The sequence below is a fragment of the Panthera onca genome, chromosome B3 (genome assembly GCF_046562875.1).
Source record: "Panthera onca isolate mPanOnc1 chromosome B3, mPanOnc1 haplotype 2, whole genome shotgun sequence".
NCBI classification, from domain to species: domain Eukaryota; kingdom Metazoa; phylum Chordata; class Mammalia; order Carnivora; family Felidae; genus Panthera; species Panthera onca.
Window position 1 is genome coordinate 106,649,689 of NC_138344.1, and position 22,220 is coordinate 106,671,908.

The 22,220-nt window shown below is 38.5% G+C and overlaps 1 protein-coding gene across 6 annotated transcripts in view; it reads left to right on the forward strand.

Annotated features, from left to right (window-relative positions):
• The window catches only part of LOC132675959 (uncharacterized), a 74,586-nt gene that overhangs the window by 28,274 nt on the left and 24,092 nt on the right, over positions 1–22,220 (forward strand). For 3 of the 6 annotated variants that reach the window (XR_013556094.1, XM_078448178.2, XM_078448182.2), the window contains exons 3-5: positions 11,384–11,449; positions 15,829–15,926; positions 16,548–16,645. Coding sequence is in view for 5 of the 6 variants with exons in the window: in XM_078448178.2 (XP_078304304.1) it covers positions 11,384–11,412 (29 nt within the window). In the remaining variant the exon portion in view is untranslated. Of the gene's footprint in view, positions 1–11,383; positions 11,450–15,828; positions 15,989–16,547; positions 16,646–22,220 lie in introns of all 6 variants that reach the window. The other 3 variants (XM_078448179.2, XM_078448180.2, XM_078448181.2) reach the window with 3 other exon arrangements.

The following is a 22,220-nucleotide window of genomic DNA, read 5'->3' on the forward strand; positions in this document are numbered from 1 at the left end:
TGGGTTCTCTATTCTGTTCCATTGATCTGAGTGTCTGCTTTTGTGCCAGTACCATACTGTCTTGATGATTGCTTTGTAATACTGCTTGAAGTCTGCAAGCACATACTTTCAAAAGAACTTCCTTTCTGTTTGGAATATCCAGTGCAAGAGCCAAACAGATATGGATGGCCACATGTTGGCAAAGAGACCACAGTGGGGGGAAAACAATCTCTTCCTTGTCAAATGACTCAGGCTCCCTTAACTCTGTGCATAAATCAGAGCCCCAAAATCAAGGAGATACATCTGTTCCTGTGGATTCAGTCAGTAGTTGAGTTGCACCTCAGCATTCCACATAGAGTATTTTTAAGATCAAATTTCCTAATGTAAAATTCTAAGGTTTTAAGATAATATGGTGGTTTCCCCCCAAAGTTAAGTATAGAATTACCATATGATCCAGAAATTCCACTTCTAAAAGTTCCTAAAAGAATTGAAAGCAGGATCTCAAACAGATATTTGAACACCAGTGTTCATAGCACCATTATTCATAGTAGTCAAAAGTGGAAACAATCCAGGTGTCCATCAATGGATGAACAGATAAACAATTAAATTAATAAAATATAGTGTATATTTATAATGGAATATTAAGAAAGGGATAAAATTCTGATATATGCTGTAGCATGGATGAATCTTGAAAACATGCGAAGTGAAATAAGACACAAAAGAATATTGTATGATTTAATTTATATGAAGCATGTAGAGTAGCCAAGTTCATGGAGACAGAAAGTATAATATAGGTTACCAGGGGCTAATGGGAGGAAGAAATATGGAGTTATTGTTAAAGGGTACAGAATTTCAGTATGGAATAAATAAAAAATTCTTGAGATGGACAGTGGTGATGGTTGCACAACAATGTGAATGTACTTAAATGCCATTCAGCTGTTATACTTGAAGTGATTTAAATGGCAAATTTTATGTTAAGTATATTTTACTACAATTAAAAAAATCCTGTGCCTACAATTTCTAGAGATTGTGTGGTATAGTGGAAAGAGGTAGTTGAGAGTTCTAGTTCTGACATTAATAGGCTATGTGACCTAGGGAAAGTCATTTAGCCTCTCCAATGCTCAGTCTCCTCATCTCAAAAATGAAAAAATAATTCCTACACTGCATGGTTGTTCTGAGGTTTAGAGATAAAATATCTAAGGCATCTGGCATCATATATGATATTGAGTGCGTGCTTATTAAGTGATATTTTTATGAACCTAAAGAAATGCACACCTCGGGGCACCTGGGTGGCTCAGCTGGTTAAGCATCCGACTCTTGGTTTCTGCTCAGGTCATGATCTCACAGTTGGTGAATTCGAGCCCCACATCAGGGGTGTGCCCTGATGCCCAGGGGTGATGCACCTCCCCTGCTCACTTTCTCTGTCTCTCAGAAAAAAAAAAAACTCAGAAAAATGCACACCTCAATTCAGAAAATGACATATGTAAAAAATAAATTTACTTTCCAAAATTTGAAGTTATATGCATAAATTATTTAGATTACTCTTGCCAGTGACCATTTGCTAAAGAGAAACTGTTTAATATCAAAATACCTTATCCTAAACTCTAGCTTCACCATCATTTCTTATTTCTAATTTGGCCATTAAATTATAGCAGTAAAATGCTATCTCCCTATGGGTCTGAATCTCTGAGCCCTGAGAGACAAAGGATTATTTTGTTTTTCATCTCCCTTTGGGTTTCAGCTTACTAATATTTTCGTTAAACATTTAAATATTTTGTCATTAAGTATTCAACGCTCAATTCAAAGCTAAACAAGTGGAAGGATTTAATATAACTCTTATAGTAAAATATCTGGGGTTGTAATTGATCCCTAAATTACCTGTATGCAGATATAGACATAACTTTAGGAAGATCTGCTAAGGAGAAAACAATTCCTTGTATGCTGTTTTGCAACGAACAAGAAGGTTAAAGGCAGCAAAACAGCTGTGTTCAGAGAAGGCCCCCAGTGAATTGAGGTTAAAAGGATTTGCCCTTGCAGGACCCCAGGTCTCTAATTGGGACCTTCAATTCCTGTAATCCAGAAGGATTGGGACCAGACACTTCTAGATTATTGCAAAAGCCCACAGGTGACTCATAATGAAAAAACAATTAGTGTCCCCCAACTTCAGATAGAAAAGAGGCATTTAATGAAACCTGATGCAGGCCCAGCCAGGGCAAGGTGCTTAGTGAATATTCAGCCATTAGCAAAGGAGAGGAAAGTATGTATTTCCCTCTTCAATTTTAATCTCACTAAATACCTGAGATTTTTCTTAACAGAGTACATTAATTTTCTATTTAAAGGGAATACAAAGTTGATTAGACCTGTGTTTAAGAAAGATGGTTTTCTTTGTAGCTCCACAATCTTTTAAGTAAGAGTAATAAAAATGAAGCACATCATATAAAGGACTTGAATTTCATGCACATTTGTTCTTCTAACATATAAAGCCTATGTGAGAAGTCTAAAATCTTACAAGCCATGAAACCACAAGATCAATCCAAGAAGGAAAGATTGGTATGGAAGGATGGTTCTGAAAATTAGGCTCCAAACTTACAGTGTTCACAACCTGGGCTGCACAATGGAATCACCCAAGGAATTGTCTTATAAGTTTTTATTTTAATTCTAGTTAGTTAACAGTGTTATATTAGTTTCAGATGTACAATATAGTAATTCAACAGTTACATCCGGTGTGCTCATCACAAGTATACTTCTTAATCCCCATCATGTATGTAACCCATCCCCCCACCTCCCTTCTGGTAACTGAGAGAACTGATGTTCTCTATAACTGAGAGTCTGTTTCTTGGTTTGTCTCTCTCTCTCTTTCCTCCTTTGCTCATTTGTTTTGTTTCTTAAATTCCACATATAAGTGAAATCATATTGTATTTGTCTTTCTCTGACTTATTTCGCTTAGCATAATACTCTCTCCCTCCATCCATGTTGTTGCAAATGGCAAGATTTCATTCTTTTTTATGGCTGGATGATCTCCGTGTGTGTGTGTGTGTGTGTGTGTGTGTGTGTGTGTGTGTGTGTGTGTCACATCTTCTTCATTCATCTATCAATGGACACTTGGGCTACTTCCATATCTTGACTATTGTAAATAATGCTGCTATAAACATAGTGGTGCATGTATTCCTTTGAATTTGTGTTTTTGTATTCTTTGGGTAAATACCTAGTAGTGTGATTGCTGAATCATAGGGTGTTTCTATTTTTAACTTTTTGAGGAACCTCCACACTGTTTTCCACAGTGGCTGCATCAGTTTGCATTCCCAATAGTGCAAGAGAGTTCCCCTTCTCCACATATTCACCAATACCTGTTCTGTCTTATATTTCTGATTTTAACCTTTCTGACAGGTGTGAGGTGATATCTTATTATAATTGTGATTTGCATTTCCCAAATGGTAAGTGATGATGAACATCTTTTCATGTGTCTGTTGGCCATCTAAACGTCTTCTTTATAGAAATGTCTGCTCATGTCTTCTGCCCATCTTTAATAGGATTATTTATTTTTTGGGTGTTGAGTTTTATAAGCTCTTTATATATTTTGGATACTACCTCCTTATTTGATATATCATTCTCCCATTCTGTAGGCTGCCTTTTTGTTTTATTGACTGTTTCCGTCACTGTGCAGAAGCTTTTTATTTTGATGTAGCCCCAGTAGTTTATTTTTGCTTGTTTCCCTTGTCTCAGTAGTCATATGTAGAAAAAAGTTACTATGGCCGATGTCAAGAAGTTACTGCCTATGTTCTCTTCAGTATTTTTATGGTTTCAGTTCTCACATTTAATCCATTTTGAATTTAACTTTGTGTATGATATCAGAAAGTGGTCCAATTTCTTTCTTTTGCATGCTGCTGTCCAGTTTTCCCAACTCCATTTGTTGAAGAAACTGAGGAATGTTTTTAAATACCAATGCCTGAGGGGCACCTGGGTGGCTCAGTTGGACTCACGGTTCATGGGTTCAAGCCCTGAGTCGGGTTCTGTGCTGACAGCTCAGACCCTGGAGCCTGCTTCAAATTCTGTGTTTCCCTCTCTCTCTGCCCCTCTCCCACTTGCTCTCTCTCTCTCTCTCTCTCTCAAAAATAAATAATATACATTACAATTTTTTAAATAAAAAATAAATAAATACCAATGCCTGAAACTCATCCATGAAGATTGTGATCTAATCAATCTGGGGATAGCCTGTTGGGATTTTCAGAAATTTCCCAGGTAATTCTAGAATGCAACCAAAGAGAAGACTACTTTTCTGAAGAAGGAGAAGGAGAAGGAGAAGGAGAAGGAGAAGGAGAAGGAGAAGGAGGAGAAAACAAACAAACAAAAAAACAGGAGAAAACAATCATCTATTCCATTCAGTACCAGCCACATAGTTTCCAGGGTCCAGTGCAAAGTGAAAATGTCAGTTCTTTGTTCAAATATTATTAAGATTTCAAGATAATGACAGAGAGTGTTAAACCAAACATGAGATCCTTCTAAGCACAGGGCCCTGTGTAACAGCACAGGTAACACACTCATGAAACCAGCCTTGATTTCATTCTTTACTAAACCAAATTACTGTATTTTACTTCATTTTTTAGGATCAAGAAATACATAATCTTTTCTCAGTGTGGTGCTCACTGTGCCTCTAAGATCCCACAAATAACAAATCCATAAACAATATTATTGTTTATTTAAACAACTTGATTTGTCTTGAAAGTCCCCTCATTTTGTCAAGACTAATAAAGGCTAAGCTATAAAACCAATGTATAGAGACATTTGGACTTGCACTTTGTATCCCCATCCACAATAGAAAAAACATTTTACCTATGAAATATTAATTCTGAATACAGGCTTCTCAGTCCAGAAAGAAAAACAAAACAAAACAAATTCCTGAGTCTAGCATACTGCATCTCTTTAAAAAACTCACTAATTTTCAAATCCCTGCCCTACACATCTGGCAGTTATCACACTACAAATTTTATTAGCCAAATCCATAGTGAAGACTCAAACTTCCAAGCCTGTGTTTATTTATTGTTTTTATATTATTGCCCTTTTCTGTGTAACACTTAGTGACTTTAAAATCTTGTTATAATTTCAGGTAAAACCTAATAATCAAAATAGTGTAGAAACTCCCTAATTTGAAATTTTGTCAAAATTTCCAGTCTCTTCAGGTTAACGGATCACTTCCTTTTCTTCTGCTAGGGCAGGATGTGTCAGTTTATACAATGTTAGGAGAGCCCTCTGGTGGCCAAAGTAAAATTCCAATGTGGGCAAGTTTAAATAAATGGCTAACAATAGATTTCCAGAAATGAACAATTCCAGGAGAGGCATAGATTCCGTGCCCTACCTCTCCTCACCCAGCTTATCCTCTTGTCACTGCTATTGGAACTACTAGGAGCGATCTAAAATTTGATTAGAGAGAACAAGCTGTGAAAATCAGGGTCTGATTTAGGGGGAAAAATCCAGTCACATTCCTAGTTAGATCTCAAGATGCTCACTCATCTCACCCCAACACACACACACACACACACACACACACACACACACACACACACGCCACAGCCTCCATCCAGAAGTTCTAACCCTCTACATCCTTTTCATTTTCATTTTGCAGTGCTCCACCATCTGAGATCCATTTGGATTAGTAAGCAGCCTCTTTATTTTTTTATTTTTTAATCAGTTTCCTTAAAACTATTGATCACAACTTTGTTTTTTAAATTTGTGTATAGCTGACACAAAATGTTACATTAGTTTCAGCTGTACAACTTAGTCATTCAACTTTTCTATGCATTATACTATGCTCACCACAACTGTCACCATGCAGTGCTATTACAATATCATTGACTATATTCCCTCGGCGGTGCCTTGTATTCCCATGATTTATTCATTCCATCACTGGAAGCCTGAATCTCCCACTCCCCTTCTCTTATTTTACCCACCCTCCTCCCACTCCCCTCGGGCAATGTCAGTTTGTTCTCCGTATTTATAGGTCTGGTTTGTAAGCAGCCTTTTTTTTTAATGCAAATATTTCTGGGGGCACCTGGGTGGTTCATTCAGTTAAGCTTCCGACTCTTGACTTTTGATCTCCTCTCAGGTCATGATTTCACAGTTCATAAGATAGAGCTCATTATCAGGCTCTCTGCTGACAGTTCAGAGCCTGCTTGGGATTCTCTCTCCCTCTCTCTCTCTGCCCCTTCCCTGCTTGCCTTCTTTCTCTCTCTCTCAAAATAAATAAACAAACTTAAAAAAAAATGTAATGCAAATATCTCTGAATTCCATAGAGTCTATATAATAAATCAATGGTTTTCAAAGTGTGTCTCTCAAACCAGCAGCATGAAGGTCACCTAGGGACTTACTAGAAATGAAAATTCTCAGGGCACCTGGGCGGCTTAGTTGGTTAAACGTCCGACTTTGGCTTATGTCATGATTTCACGGTTTGTGAGTTTGAGTCCCACATCAGGCTCTGTGCTGACAGGTTAGACCCTGGAGCTTGTTCGGATTCTGTCTTCCTCTCTCTGCCCTCCCTCCCTTGCTCATGCTCACTCTCTCTCTCTCAAAAATAAATAAACATTAAATAAATAAATAAGCATGTAAAAAATTTTTAAAAGAAATGAAAATTCTAGAGTCTATCCCAGACCTACTGAATCAGAAACCCTGGGGGTGAGGGCCCAGTGATCTGTGTTTTAACAAGCCCACCAAGTGATTCTGATGCATGCCTAAGTTTGAGAAACACTGTTTTATACTATTGGTTATTGTTTGCTTCCTCCTCCTCTTCTCCTCCTCCCTCCCCCTTTCCTCCTCCTCACCACCCTTCCTCCGCCTCCTCCTCCTCCTTTTCCTTCTTCTGATTTTTATTTATTTTTAATAAAAAATTGCATATATTTAAGTTACACAACATGATGTTTTGATGTACATATACATAGTAAAATGATTACTACAGTCAAGCTAATTAACATATCACTCTCATATAGTTACCATTTTATGTGTGTATGGTGAGAGCACATGAAATCTCTCTTAGCAAATTTCCAGTTACAATACAACATTCTTAACTATAGTCATTGTACTTTACATTAGATCTCTAGACTCATTCAGCCTACATAACTGCAATTTTGTACCCTCTGATCAACATTTCTCCATTTCCCCTGTCCCTGTCCCTGTCCCTGTCCCTGTCCCAGGTTCATCCATGTTGTGGCGAATGATGGAAATTCCTTCTTTTTAAAGACTACATTATATTTTATACTTTTGGCTCTTCTCATGAAATAAGATATTTCATTTCAGAGGTGCCCAATCTAAATGTGGTTCAAGGAGTTTGTTATAAATCCAGATAGATTCCCAGTCCCCATCATTGGATATTCCAATTCACAGTAGATCTAGAGTAGGATCCAGAAATCTGTTTTTAACAAGCATCTCAAGTGATTCTGTGTAATGATACAAAGACCATATTTTCCACATCACTGATATAGTATGTTAGACTTCAGTGGGGAGCCACAAGATGGGAAGCATTTATGATAGCATGAAGGTCCTGGATTCTTGCAAGAAAGGGGCAGAAAGGGAAGTTGGCACTGGCCAAAAATACATTTTTTTTAATTTTAAATGGTTTGCCTAGAGTTGGCTCCGTCTCATAAAAGCAGAAAAACTCTACTTCCTTCTCATCTCTACTTCCTTCTTATCTCCTCTCATGGCCCCTTATCTTCAAACCCCAGAAATCAAGTTGGAGTTATTATAAAAGTCATTATAGTTTAATTGAGCTTTTGTTGGGCACGTAGAGAAACTAACCATCATATATGATCTTTTTAATAGGAATGTGTTCTGATTTACAAATATTAAAATGTTTATTTTTGAGAGAGAGACAGAACATGAGCGGGGAAGGGGCAGAGAGAGAGAGGGAGACACAGAATCTGAAGCAGGGCCCAGGCTCTGAGCTGTCAGCGAGAGTTCAACGTGGGGCTCAAACCCACAAGGTGTGAGATCATGGCCTGAGCCGAAGTCGGCTGCCCAACCAACTGAGCCACCCAGGCACCCCTGATTTATAAATATTTAAAAGAAACTTTTGGAACACAATCCATTTATAAGTTGGGTATTGGCTGACTCATTTAATATTTCATAATTTTGTCCTGAACTTACAGATATTGGAAATAGTGACTAGAAAAGTTTTACAGAGAATGAGTTCCAAATTAACATTTAATTTGATTTGAACTTTAGAACACATAATTACTGATTTATACAGCCTGAAGTTTACCAAGTAGTAGTCTTTTTATTGCTTGCTGCATCCCACAATATACAATAAAAAGCACCCACATACATTAATGTATTCATTACCCATGTTAGTGTTGTATACATCACACATACATAGTATATTATATAATTGTCCCATATAATATGCATATATTGTTACCTGTACTTTACATAACACAGTATAATGCCATATATATGTGTATATATGTGTATAATCAATTTAGGAACAAACGGTATAATGAGGTGTTATGTGGCAAGACACCGTTTTTATCACTTTCACACCAAAGAGATTAGAAAGATGTGAACATTGGATCTCATTATTCATAACACTTATTCAAAACAATATTTTGAAAGAATATCTGGCATAATTTTCATAACATATCTTATAGACTTTCCCCCAGAATATTCCAAAACTTGAATGTTAAAGGAATGTATGGCCAAATGTGGCCTGTGGATTCCAAAGTGGATCGGATGGGAGAGTGGACCAAGTTAAAGCCACTCCCTCACCTACCCTGCAAAAACTAATTCAAAGCAACCTCATCTCCAATGAGGACAATCATTTTCTTAATGTTTGTTTATTTTTGAGAGAAAGAGAGCAAGCACACATGCAGGGGAGGGGCAGAAAGAGAGGGAGATGCAGAAACCAAAGCAGGCTCCAGACCCTGAGCTGTCAGCACAGAGCCCAACTGCAGGGCTCGAACTCACAACTGTGAGATCATGACCTGAGCCGAAGTCCGGTGCTTAACCAGCTGAGCCACCCAAATGTCCCAGGAAGGACAATCATTTTAATCTAAAACGGTAACCCAAAATTATTAGCCTAAAATACTTCTTCTTTGTGGCCCTTATGAGTTTTTACCTCTTCCCATAAGCTTGCTTCCCTCCACACCTCCTGGAGGAGGCAGACAAGTAAAGAGCTCTCCATTAACTGAGCTGGGTTTTCCCTGTTTAAGAAGTTGGGTGTGACTCAGTAGGAGGAAAGCCTGTATTCCCGATCCACCTGGCCAAGCCAACCTATCCTCCCCATGGAATGCTCTGGCAACCCCTTTCCTCTTGGACTGCATCCAGCTAACACCCCCATGTTAGAAACAACTGCTGGTTTACGCTGATCACACCCCTTAGCATTCCCAACCTAGGTTCTGTTCTGAGTGTTAAGGGTCCCCAAGTGGATATTTTAAAATGGAATCTGCTTTTTTTCCCTTGGTCTTTTGAAACATCCATAAACACCTAATAACTTTTCTTACCAGAAATACTGCAGCAATTGTAAAAAACTCTAATGCAATTCAGTACTTTAGGGCCTCCCTCTCCTGCCTCCATTCCACCCTTTCAAAAAAAGTCCTTCTATAGCCAAAGCCATTACAAAAGTTTGTCAGGCCAACCAAAAATCACAAAACAAAACAAAAAACCCAGAGCATGTAGGTAGTAAATACCATATTTCTCAAGAATGCTCCAGGAAAGCCTCGATAACTTTTAGTGAAAGAAAAAGCATTCCCTTTAAGATGGGGGAGGAATAGCACTTCAGAAATGAAATAGATATTTTTATTTAGAAAGTAAATGTACCTAGGAATTAAAAGCTCTAGAAGGCCTAAGAGGGTAAAGCCTAAAAACTCAGCTTTTCAGCACAAGCCAAAAATGATAGGAGACTCTTACCTGCCTCTAAGAGTGATGCCCTGTTCTTGCTACAGAGCAGCAGCACCACCTCGTGTGCAAAAGCTTCTTGTTTTCTTTTGTTTCCTAAAGAACCAACTAGAAACCTACAGCCAGTCTGTGCTCTGAATCATAGAGTCTTCACTAGTTTTCAAGAGAGGCTGTAGATGGAGAAAGGCCATCCCTGACTTTCTCTGACAAGGAAAAAATAGTGGAAATTTGCTTTAGGCATCATCTCCAGCACAGCCCTTGTGTTGGATTTTTTTTTTTTATCACCTGACACCCTTTTGACTGTGAGCTCCTGAGAGAAAAGACTGTTGTCCACCTCTGTATTCCCACGGTATCCAGGCGTTAGCACATGGCAGAGACTCAACAAATGTCTGGCAAACGAAAGGATTCTACTGAAATTTTTAGATGGGACAACAAATCAGCTGGAACATCATTACTAAATGTTTCCACCACCTAGCTCTGCAGGTTGAATTGCAAAACTTACCATTAGAGTTTGATCAAATACAAAAAATGAAACCAACTTTGAAATACAAAGATGTACTGATGTGACTGGAAATTTCAATGGTGGAAAATTGATTCCCAATTGACTTATGTGAAGAATAAATTATGATATAAAAGGTAATTTCTTAAATAGGTAATCTAAGCTCTAACACTCAAACAGATACACCAGAATCATCCCACAAATGCTCATGAACCCAATTACATTTCTAATTACAGTTAGAGGTATTTGGGGAAATCTTACAGTGATAAAACAATCTGAGAGCACTCATGCCTACCCAATTTCTTTCTAGGAGTCATAAATGTTCCAACACTGAGAAAGTAAGTAAAACTGGTTTATTAAAAGTCACCCAGTGCATAGTTTTGCCTGATACAGCAAAGAAATTACAGCCAATTCACACACACCCTTCATCTGTCAAGAACCACAGCAGTGAATTCAGCAAGCCAAAAAAACTAACAAAATTACACAGGCCTTAGCTTCCAAGAACAGTCTCGCCATCCAAAACTCTTACAAATTCCAAGGCCAGAGAACAGTGTGACTAATTCTAACTAAAATAAAAACCAGCTGCCCAAAGCGCTATAGTAACTATATATAAAAACTTAAGAACAATGCTCTGTGATTTAAGTAAGGATAAAGAAAGGTACAGAGCATAATTGTAGTGAAGAGAGGTAAGTTTGAGAGTACCTCCAGTTTGGTTTTGATTCTTAAAAGTTCTGTTTTAACATCAGGTCAAAGGGAATATTCTCTGGTGTACTGATTTCTAATCCAAAACCTTCAAAGGTGACAATCATTTTTAATGGGATTCAATGATAAAAATCATGTAGATGACATCATTACAAAGCCCTAATTACTGAAACAACACCACCAATTTCCTGGAAACAAGATTTATTTATTTCATCATGAATGAAAATCATAATCTTCGTCTGTGTAACATACTCTTAGTCCATAAAGTATATGAGATTTATATAGTGGCCCTTTGTGCTTCTATAATAATCATTTTTCTTTTGAAAGGTGCCAATCAAATCTTAAAAAATAGATGACTTTTGGAATTTTACAAGGAAGAAAATTTAAAAAAAGGTAGGCTTAAAAAGCAGTAGTATCTTAAAACTTAATACTTTTTGTAAGTGGGCATTTATACAATTCATGTTAAAATCATTCACAATGAGATACCACAATGAAGGAAGGTTGTACTAAGATACCTGGTGATACAGCAACCTCAAATAAGTACTTGAAGCTCCAACATGTATTGTGATGAAACACAAGCTGTGATGAAACTTTGTGTCTATTTTCTTTGAATACTTGAAAATTGAAGTCACTCTAGAAATTCTGAGGTGCTCCATAGACATTTTTTTTTCATAGCAGCCCTGGAAAGTAAACTGAAATAACTAACTCTCTCCCTTTCCCAGATGAGGAAATCAAGACTCAAGGAATTTAGAAAACCTAATCAGGATCACACTAGGCAGGACTGAAATTGGCATATTTTGAGCCTGTGTTTCAGTCAAGTTGAAGGTCTCCTGTATATCTAACACTCTACTGGGCACTGTGATATGAGAACAAAATATAAGATTCAGTTCCTGCCCACAAGAATTAGAATCTAGTTAGGAAGAAGAGATACACCTATGCAACACTTCTGAGCAAGAGATCATGATAGACACTTTCAAAGTACTTCCAACATTGCAGGTCTCTGCAGGTATACCTACACTTTTTCACCACCATCAGGATTAGTCAGAACTGATTATCTGGATGAGATAGCCCACCAGAAAACTGAGGGATTTACATTGTTCCTAATCAAACCATCTGAAGAGAAAAGTAATTCCACCAGCACTCAGTCAGTTTCGGGGACTAAGGATATCCTCTAGCTCCATGGTTCCTAAATGTTGGTGTACATAAAAAACTATAAGGGCTTATATTCACTAAAGAAAATGTAATTAACATCTATTAACAGCTTACTGTGGGCCAGACCTTGTGATAAGCACTCTATACATATTATCTCACTTAATCCTTGTTAACAGACAAGAGAGTGAAACAGAGTTAACTTACCTAAAGTCACACTGCTAGGACTAGAAGGTGAATCATCAGACCCCAGAGTCCATGCTCATAGTCCATGCTCTACCCTGGCTGTACACTTCCATCACTTAGGAAGCTTTGGGGAAAAAAAAACCCACAAAAACTGCTGGATCCTCCACCAAACCCAAAGAATCTGAATCTCTGGGAATAAAGTCAGAGCACTGGTTATTTTTTTCTTAAGTCTTGCCCAGGTACTTCTAATGTGCAGCCAGTGTTGAAACCATAGCTATTTCATGCGCCCAGAGACTCTGGGATGGGGCCTGCCATCTTTAGCTTCAGCAATCAGCCTAGACAATTCCAATACAGGTGGTACACAGTCACAGTCTGAGCAAAACTAGTCTAGGATAGGGGTTCTCCAACTATAGCATCCATCCAAATTACCTCAAGGGCTTATTGGCACAGTTTACTGGGCCCTACCTCCAGAGTTTCTGATTCAGGTAGTGTGGGATGAGGCCTAAGCACCTGCATTTCTCACAAATTTCCAGGTGATACTGGTGTAGGGATACCACACTTTAAGAATCACTTTGATCTTGTGAAAATCACAGAGGGAAAAGACAAGTAGATAGTCATTTGAGAAATTACGTACGTGTGTATTTTTTCTGTAGGACTCTGTTCATTCTTTCTTTTGATAAATGTTTGTAAGTTTCCACAATGTGTCAAACACTGTGCTAGATTCTGGGACCTGAACAGGTATCTTGCTATCAAGGAGTTTATAATCTAGAATCACAATTACATGCTGTGACTGAAGAACATAAGGGTCCATGGGAACTCAAAGAAGGGAGTGCTCAATTCTGCACAAGAATAGGGAGAGGTTAGAACTAAAGAAAACTTACTTCACAGTGGCAGTAATGGTTGGGTTCAATGTTGAAAGTGAAGTAGGAGCTGCCTGGATTGACAGGATGGAGAAGGGAATTCCAGGTGGCTTTGACAATTTCAAGCCATAGTGAAGCTGGTGTATGATGTCCAAAGTAGGCATGGTAAAAATTAAGCCTGAGCAAAGAACTAACCTTGGAGGAGGATGAAAGGAGCTTAGGCTTTATCATGCAGACATTGGGGGAATCCTTGCATGGCTTTAAGATGAAGAGTAACACAGTAAGATTTTCATTTTAAAATACATTGTAGTATAGAAAACAGAGAAATGAGGACATGATCCGAGTCAGGCAGACAAGTTAAGGACAATCCAGGCAAGAGAAGATTAGAGTGTGAACTAAGGCAGTAGCAGTAGCTGTGAAGAAAAAAGAATGGACATCTTAGATTTTGTGGAGGTAAAATCAACAACAAATAGTACGTATGGCCTACAATGACTCTCAAATTTCTGGCTTAGGTGACTGGTGGACCATGTAGCTATCATATAGAGAAAAAACAAGAGAAAGAGTGAGTTCGGTGAGAAACAACAATAGTTAACAAATATGAGGTGATATATGTCAAGCACTGTGCCAAGTGTCTTACATGCTTTATCTCATTGAATCTACAAAAAGCCTTGAGCAGTAAATATGATTATTTTCATTTTTAGATAAGAAAACTAAGATCGAGAGAAGTAAAGTAATTTGCCCAGGTGATATGGAGAATAAGTGGTAGAGCTGAGATTTGAAGCTAGGTCCATTTAGCTGCACCAGGGGTTAGCAGACCTTTTTCTGCAAAGAGCCAAATACTAAATTATTTTAGGCATCGTGAACCATATGATCTCTGCTGCAACTACTCATCTCTGCCATTGTAGTGGAAAGCTATAACCAAACATAAACAATGACATAAACAAATGGGTAACACTGTTTTACAAAAAAACTTTCCTTATAAACACTGAACTATAAATTTTATATAATTTCCATGTTTTCTGAAATATTACTATTTTGATTTTCCAACCATTTAAAAATGTAAAAACCATTCATTGTCCTTGGGTGATATAAAAATAGTCAGCAGGCCATATTTGGCCCTTTGGTCTTCATTTAAAAACTCCGGAGCTACTACTTCTGAAAAAGATTACTTTCCATTTTGGACTGCTGAGTTCAGAATGCCTGTGGAATGTTTGGGTAGAAATGTACTATTGGAAGCTGTGAAAATAGATCTAGATTCCAGAAGAGATCTGGACCAGAGACCTGAATTTGTGAATCACTCACATACAGGTGGCTAAATACAGAAGTTAAAAGATTGGATCGATTTACCCAGGGGAGAGCAAGTAGGGTGAGAAAGGACAGAACACAATTATGGGTGACACCAAAAACAAGAACATAGGAGAGTTAGGAAATGCAGAAGAGGAGACTAAGAAGAATCAGAGAAATAAGAGAAGAACTGGAAGAGAGTTTTGTCACAAAAGCCAAAGAGAATCAAAAAAGGAGTGGGAGTGGTCAGCCAGAGTCAGTGCAGCTGAGAGGTTAAAAAAAAGACCTCAGAACCATGAAGATTGCAAAGCATGTGGCAATTAATAGGTCAATGGTTGCCTTTGCCAAAGCAGTTTCAGGGAGGTTTTATTCTCCCTTTTATTGCAGTAGATTCTAAAGAAAATGTAAGATAAGAAAGGGAGAAAACAGGTGTAGTTTATTTTTTGAGAAAGTTGGTAGCAAATGAAAGATATCAATAAGGAGGTAATTAGGGAGACAACTAATCGGGATCCCAGGAAAGGGCATCTCTAAGGCAGCTCCTTCCTGTCCATTCCCACAAGGCATCTGTCTCTCTTGAGTCACAATGTGCTGGGACCTTCAGACAAGTAACTGAGTATAAGTGAAGCGGTAGCCATTCAGTCTTCAGGGGAGTGACGTGATGTGGGGCTTCTTTACCTGTGAACCAGACTCAGGGGTGAAGACCAGAGGCAGTGGATACTGGGAAGAGCTTGTCATTTAGCAAACTATGGCTCTTGGGATAGCCTACCTTAACCCCACATGTAAGTATGCTGATCTTCCTGACTCCCAAAATCCAGGAGAGAGCCAATGGCAAGGCTAATCTTCCCTTAATTCCAAGCTAGAAAGGTAGAGAGCAGATGACCTTCTCCAGGTACCTAGGAGGGACTGGTTGCTGGGCCAAAGATCCACTTGCCTTGTACTTCCTGCATTTAAGAATGGCAACCAGGTGTATAAGCCCAAGAGATAAATAATGACCCCAAGAAGAAAAAAGAAACACCTTACCTAAGGCAATCCAGCAACCAGAAATAAGCGAAATAGGTAGGATGATTAGAATGCAAGCCTAATGACATAGACCTGCTCCTGGAGAAAGCAGATGAACACTCAAATAATCAATAAGAGTACCTTCATAAAGTAACACCACCCTCTCTGAGACCAAATGAAAGAAAGAGAGAGAAAGCAGATATTGATTGACAAGGTTATAAACATGAGGTGAGACATTGAAGGAGCATGTCCCTAAATGACCTTAATTGTGTGTGCATATTGACTCATTTGCAGAGAGAAGACGGTGATGGGGTAGGACACACAAAAAGCTGCAGGACAATTACACAATTGTGGTGATCGGACTTCTACAAATGCAGTGTCTCCAACCTCCAGTGAGTCTTCATATGATTTTTCACCAGCAGTACTTAACAGCAAGCATATTGCTATAGAGAAGGTGAATATATGGAATGGGATTTTCAGTTAGAAAAAAAGTGGGATTGGCAGTGAGAAAGGGTTAACAGTGCTGGGCCTATGGCTTCTAGACAAGTATTTTTCAAATCCTGGGTCACAATTCATCAGAGGATCATAAAACCAATTTAGTGGGTAATACCCATTTTTAAAAATGAAGCTAAATGGAATGGAAGAAAAAATACCAGAGAAAATGGTACTCTATCTCAGAGTACTTTGTCTCAGTTAAGTACATGCATATATGTATTGTATATTCAGTGATGATATAAAAGGTAGTTTTCATAATGGGATATAGTAAAAAATTTGAAAACCACTGATCTTGTCTATACAAAAAAGGATGTTGTATTAGTCATCAGAGTTTCTGGCAAATATTCTGGTTTCCTTTCTGACAGGTACATGATAGAATTGTACTTCCCTGTACTCCTTGAAGTTAGTCATAGCCATTTAACTTGTTTTGACCATAAAAAAGCGAGAAGAGACATGGGTTTGGATTTAAGAGCTAGTGTATTATTAGCCACATCTTTTTTGCCCTGTCCTTGCATTAGGCAATGTTCCAGATGTTGCCCCTCAATCAGCCTGCATCCCTGAATAAGGAGGCATGGAGCAGAGCCTCCAGCCAACCTACAACAGATGCATATTATAGGTAACAAATAAATCTTTGTTGCTAGAAACCATTAAGATTTGAGGCTTCACTACTGAAGGAGAACTTAACCTATCCTACCTGATATAGAAGTCAAATCTAGAAGAAGATGATGATCCAAGAGAAAATGGAGGGATCAAGGAACATCTTGCACATTGGTACTCAATATGCCCTGATAGTCTATCAGAAAATAGATTGGCAAGTAATTGAGTGATAATAATAGATTCAACAATAGTGACTAGTATGTAGAAGGAAAATAGAATTGTTGGTAGAAGCCCTGAAGTGGGACTCAAGCTGCTCCTTGAAAAACGAATTGAATGGGCAGAGGAAAGTGAACCCATTGAATGAGAGGGAAACAATGAGCCAAGGATAATGATAATGGCATTTAAAGCAGGGATGGGGGTGGGTATGGGCACAGAAATGAGACACAGTACCACCGGAGCAGAGAGTACATGTTAGAAAATGCAATTGAAAAAGGAGGGTAGGATCCAATTTTGAACAGGTCTTCAAGTTATACAGAAATATTTGTAATGAAATAAAAATAAGGTATGTAACACCTTAGCACAATGTCTACTCATAACTAAGGACACGGCTTATACTTATTGCTGTTTTTGTTGACGTTGTTGTGCAAGGAAAGGCCATGAGAGATTTCTAAGAAGAGATTTGCCATGAAAGCAGTGCTTTGGGGCACCTGAGTGGCTCAGTCGGTTAAGCATCCGACTTCGGCTCATTCACAAATTCAAGTTCCATGTCGGGCTCTGTGCTGACAGTTCAGAGCCTGGAACCTTCTTTGAATTCTGTGTCTCCCTCTCTCTCTGCCCCTTCTCAGCTCGTACTCTGTCTCTCTCTGTCTCTCTCTGCCAAAAATAAATAAAAACATTTTAAAGATTTAAAAAAAGAAAAAAAGCAGTGCTTTAAACTAATCTTGCAGTTAGTTTTCACAGGACAGACTGAAGAAGAAACCAGTAAATATGACAAAATAAGTGAGGAGGCAGTGGTCCAGGAGTGAGGCAATGAGAGAAGAAGAAGGAAAAAACACATTCCACCATAACTACTATTTTTTTTGTCTATCAGCCACTTCTCCACATGACCACCAAGTGAACACTCATAAGAGGAAAATCTTTCCATGTTAAGAACCTGTAAAGATAGGGCTCAATAATCCTATAACACACTCAGAGATTATTATAGAAGTCTCTGGGGTGATTCAGAATTTTTGTGTTTTTATGAAAAGTGAGAGACCATTTATCCAACCCTTAGCTTGCTCTACTTAAACCCTGAAATCCCCAGTAGTATCCACAGTAATACCTTGGGGAGTATCCCCATTCCTCAAAAACCCTGCTTTTACAAACTCCACCCAATGTCATAGAACCTGCCTAGCATAGCAGGTGGAAATGAAGCCTGCAACTTCTGAGGAGAAGACAAAACAAGTTAGTCTCCTGGTAACATTCCCACCCTCACTTAGACAGGGTTGCCTCCATTTCTGCCTAGGAGAAAAGCATTCTGATGCTTCTGAAAACTTAGTCAGTGGCACCAAGGCCAAATGGCCTTCTTGGAAAAGTTTCTTAATTACTTAACCTCTACCAAGTAACTATATAGTGTTGCAAGTTACAGCATGTAACTTATGAACAGTCTCTTTGGTTCTTGATGTACTGTTCATCAGGGTAATCTTGGGCAGCCTTTAAAGTATTCTATGTCTCAGTCTGCTGCTCCATATATCAGGAAAACAATCACATTCACATCACAGGGAAGATGCAAATTTTAATTAACATTTGCAAAATACTTTGATATCATCTAATTAAAAGTGCCATACCTAAGCAAAATATAATTATAGGCAAGTTTGTCCCTATGATCCTTTGAGAGAAGAAAGCCATATAGAAGCAATAATTTGCGTGTCTATCATTGTTGCTCATTCATTGACCAAATTCTTGACAAACACATATCACCATCCAACTCTCTGGTTAAGAAAGCGAGTCTTGGGGCGCCTGGGTGGCTCAGTCGGTTAAGCGTCCGACTTCGGCTCAGTCGGTTAAGCGTCCGACTTCAGCTCAGGTCACGATCTCGCGGTCCGTGAGTTCGAGCCCCGCGTCGGGCTCTGGGCTGATGGCTCAGAGCCTGGAGCCTGCTTCCGATTCTGTGTCTCCCTCTCTCTCTGCTCCTGCCCCGTTCATGCTCTGTCTCTCTCTGTCTCAAAAATAAATAAAACGTTAAAAAAAAATTAAAAAAAAAAAAGAAAAAAGAAAGCGAGTCTTGAGGTGTCTGGGTGGCTCAGTCAGTTAAATGTCTGACTCTTGATTTTAGCTCAGGTCATGATCTCACTATTGTAAAATTGAGCCCCACGCTGTGCATGGAGCCTGTTTAAGATCCTCTCTGTCCTTCTCCCTCTGCCCTTCCCCCCACTCGTGCTCTCTTTCTCTTTCAAAAGAAAGAAGGAAAGGAAAGGAAAGGAAAGGAAAGGAAAGGAAAGGAAAGGAAAAAAGAAAGAAGGAAAGAGAAAGAAAGAAAGAAAGAAAGAAAGAAAGAAAGAGAGAGAGAGAGAAAGAAAGAAAGAAAGAAAGGGAAGGATGGAAGGAAGGAAGAAAGAAAGAAATGAAGGAAGATAGGAAGAAAAAAGAAAAAAAGTCTTTAATAACTAAAAATAAAACACATAAATTACCACATCACCTCTTACATCTTCAGCCAAGGACACATAGTCCTTTTCTACCAGACCAGCAAATCTGGGATCCAGTCCAGCTTACTAAAATGCAGCAGAGGGGAAGAAAACTCTAGACCCAAAGTGGTAAATGACTTGCCCAAGGTCAGTCTGAATTTGGCCCCAGAAAGTTTTATTCCAATTCTATAGCTGTAATTCTTCTCTCTCAAAATAGTCTGAATTGATGAGTTAAGTTACCAAAAAGAATTAAAAAACAAAAGGGATATCTTTTTTTTCTGGTTGGAATATCAGACTTTTCTGAATTAGAGTTATTCTCTATGCTAACCAGGGTAAGGACTCCTGAAATGTCCTAATTACATGTAGGACGATGACTTCTAAAATAGTTTAAGTTTGCAAGTAATGTCTCTTCCATATCTGGGAAAGTGCATTTCTAAATACATAGCAGATTTCTCATATTTTCTCTGGAAGCCTTCCCCAGGCTGTTTCATAAGAAGTGGCTTGCTGCTAAAGCCCGTTCTCTTTCCTCAAAGCAAAACTCTCTCAGAAAGTTCAGCTCCTTGGCCCCAAAGATTGCAGCGTACAGGCAGGTCTGGTAGCAAAGAATCCTCTTGAAAAATTCTGACATTTAAATGCCTGATTTGTGTGCTCTCCCATCAAAAAGAACTTTGTGAAATATAAAGTCATTTTTAATCTCATTTGCTTATCAAAAAAGTTGTGAAAGAACTGAGACTTTGCTCTGAAAACGCCGTGATTTATGGAGTAGCTACTTAGATGCTGATGATTCATTTCCTCCAAAGTAGATATTTGTCCCTACAGTAGCAAATTTCACAAGATACCTGCAAGAAAATTCTTGAGAAGGGAATTAAATTATAAGAATATTTACTTCATTTCAGTACCTTTTCTTAGATTGCAATGTATGAAACTTAAAGACACTACATTTGCTTGTACATGATAATGTAGGAAGTATCCTAATATTTAGTTAATTTTAAGTTTCTACTATAAAAATATATTAGAACTGACCAATCCCACTTTTTCCAGTAGGAAGTTGTAATAATTTTTAAGGGGTATTGAGGAGGGAGACTCTAGATGTAAAATTGCTCATTTCTAGAAAAGAAAAAATTAGGATATTCCTCCCTTCATAATCCACATAATGTGTTTTTACTTCAGTGAAATGAAAATAGCATTAATTATAAATACATTTACAGATTCCATTACTCTATTCAGTTTTTTTAATCCTGATTAAATGGTATAATAGCCCTGAAATATACAATTGGCTCTTTATTATTTAATCCAGAGGTTGGCAGCACCAACCACAAAGCAGAGCCAACTACATCATGTCACAATAAGGGCACCATAACTTCACGCTCATGGTGAGAATCATGTGTGGAGAGCAAATCTGGTAACAAAAACCAGGCTTGGAATGCATGTGGTGCCTGGTGTTGCTTTTCCAGAAAGGTTTTCATTATAATAATTAATAACATTTTTTAAGGAGGGAAAACAGGAGAAAAGGAGCAAAAAAACACATTGTTGTCGGTGGGCAAGAGTACAAGGAATGCTATCAGGAGTGGGGGTGGGGAGAACAAAGAATGCACATAACAGAGTACATAGGTGTACAGCTTTCCTGCTGGGAACTCTACACACCTCTGCCTTTCCCCAGTGCACATGTGGGTGTTACATATTTATGCTTGGGTTCAAACTGCAGCTCCACAGCAACTAGTTTTGTGACCTTACCAAGTTACTTTACCCCACTCTGCCTCAGTTTCCTCATTTGTAAAATAGAGTTATTAGGATTTACTTCATAGTGTTGATATGATGATTAAATAAGGTGGCATATGTAAAGCATTTAATGCATTGCCCAGGACACAATAGGGCTTTTATGATTAGCTATTTGTATTATTATCATCCACATTTCCATTTCAAAACTTATTTTCAACTGGGGCAACTGGGTAGCTCAGTTGGTTAACCGTCTGACTTCGGCTCAGGTCATGATCTCATGGTTCATGGGTTCGAGCCCCACATCAGGCTCACTGCTGTCAGTGCAGACCCCACTTCAGATCCTCTGCCCCCCTCTATCTCTGCCCCTTTCCTGCTCATGTTCATTCTCTCTCTCTCTCAAAAATAAATAAATATTTAAAAATTTAAAAAAACTTTTAAAACTTATTTTCAACTAAAATATCTTTGTTATTAGAGTGAAACCAGTTACTCACATGCCAAATTTTCATTATTGCTACCATTTCTGTGGAAACATGACATCACTGATCCTCTCCTACCACTTCAATCAACTCTTTGGAGAGCACTTACAGGACACAGACATGTCAGACACAGACATGAATAGAACACAAGTCATCTGAGATAAGTACATGGCCGAGAGTCACACAAAATACTAGGCATGCAGAAAAGAAAGAGCAATTATGTTTAATTGGGGGAATCAAAGAACACTACAAAGGAAGTGACATGTGAGCCAATTCTTAAAGGAGAAACAGAGGTTTGAAGGGGAGGAAGGTGGAGAGGCAAGAGTCTACTCTAGGACATAGAACCAAGAGCCTGGGGTGAAAAGAGGAAGGGAGGAGAGAAGGGAAGTGAAAAGAAATGAGCCTAGAGAGTTGGCACATACAGTGGAGAGCTGTGTGAGAGATAACAAGTGTGATGGGGTATGACGGTTAATTTTATGTGACTGGGACACAGGGTGCCCAGACATTTGGTCAAACATTATTCTGGAGGTGTCTGTGAGGGTGTTTCTTGGATGACATTAACATTTGAATTAGTAGAGTAACTAAAGCAGATTGCTCTTCCCAATATGGGTGGGCATCATCAAATCAGTTGAGGGTTTGGATAAAATAAAAAAGCTGGCCCTCCCTCAATAAAGAGGAACTCCTTCTGACTGACTGCCTGAGAGCTAGAACACTGTTTTTTTTTCTGCCTGTGGAC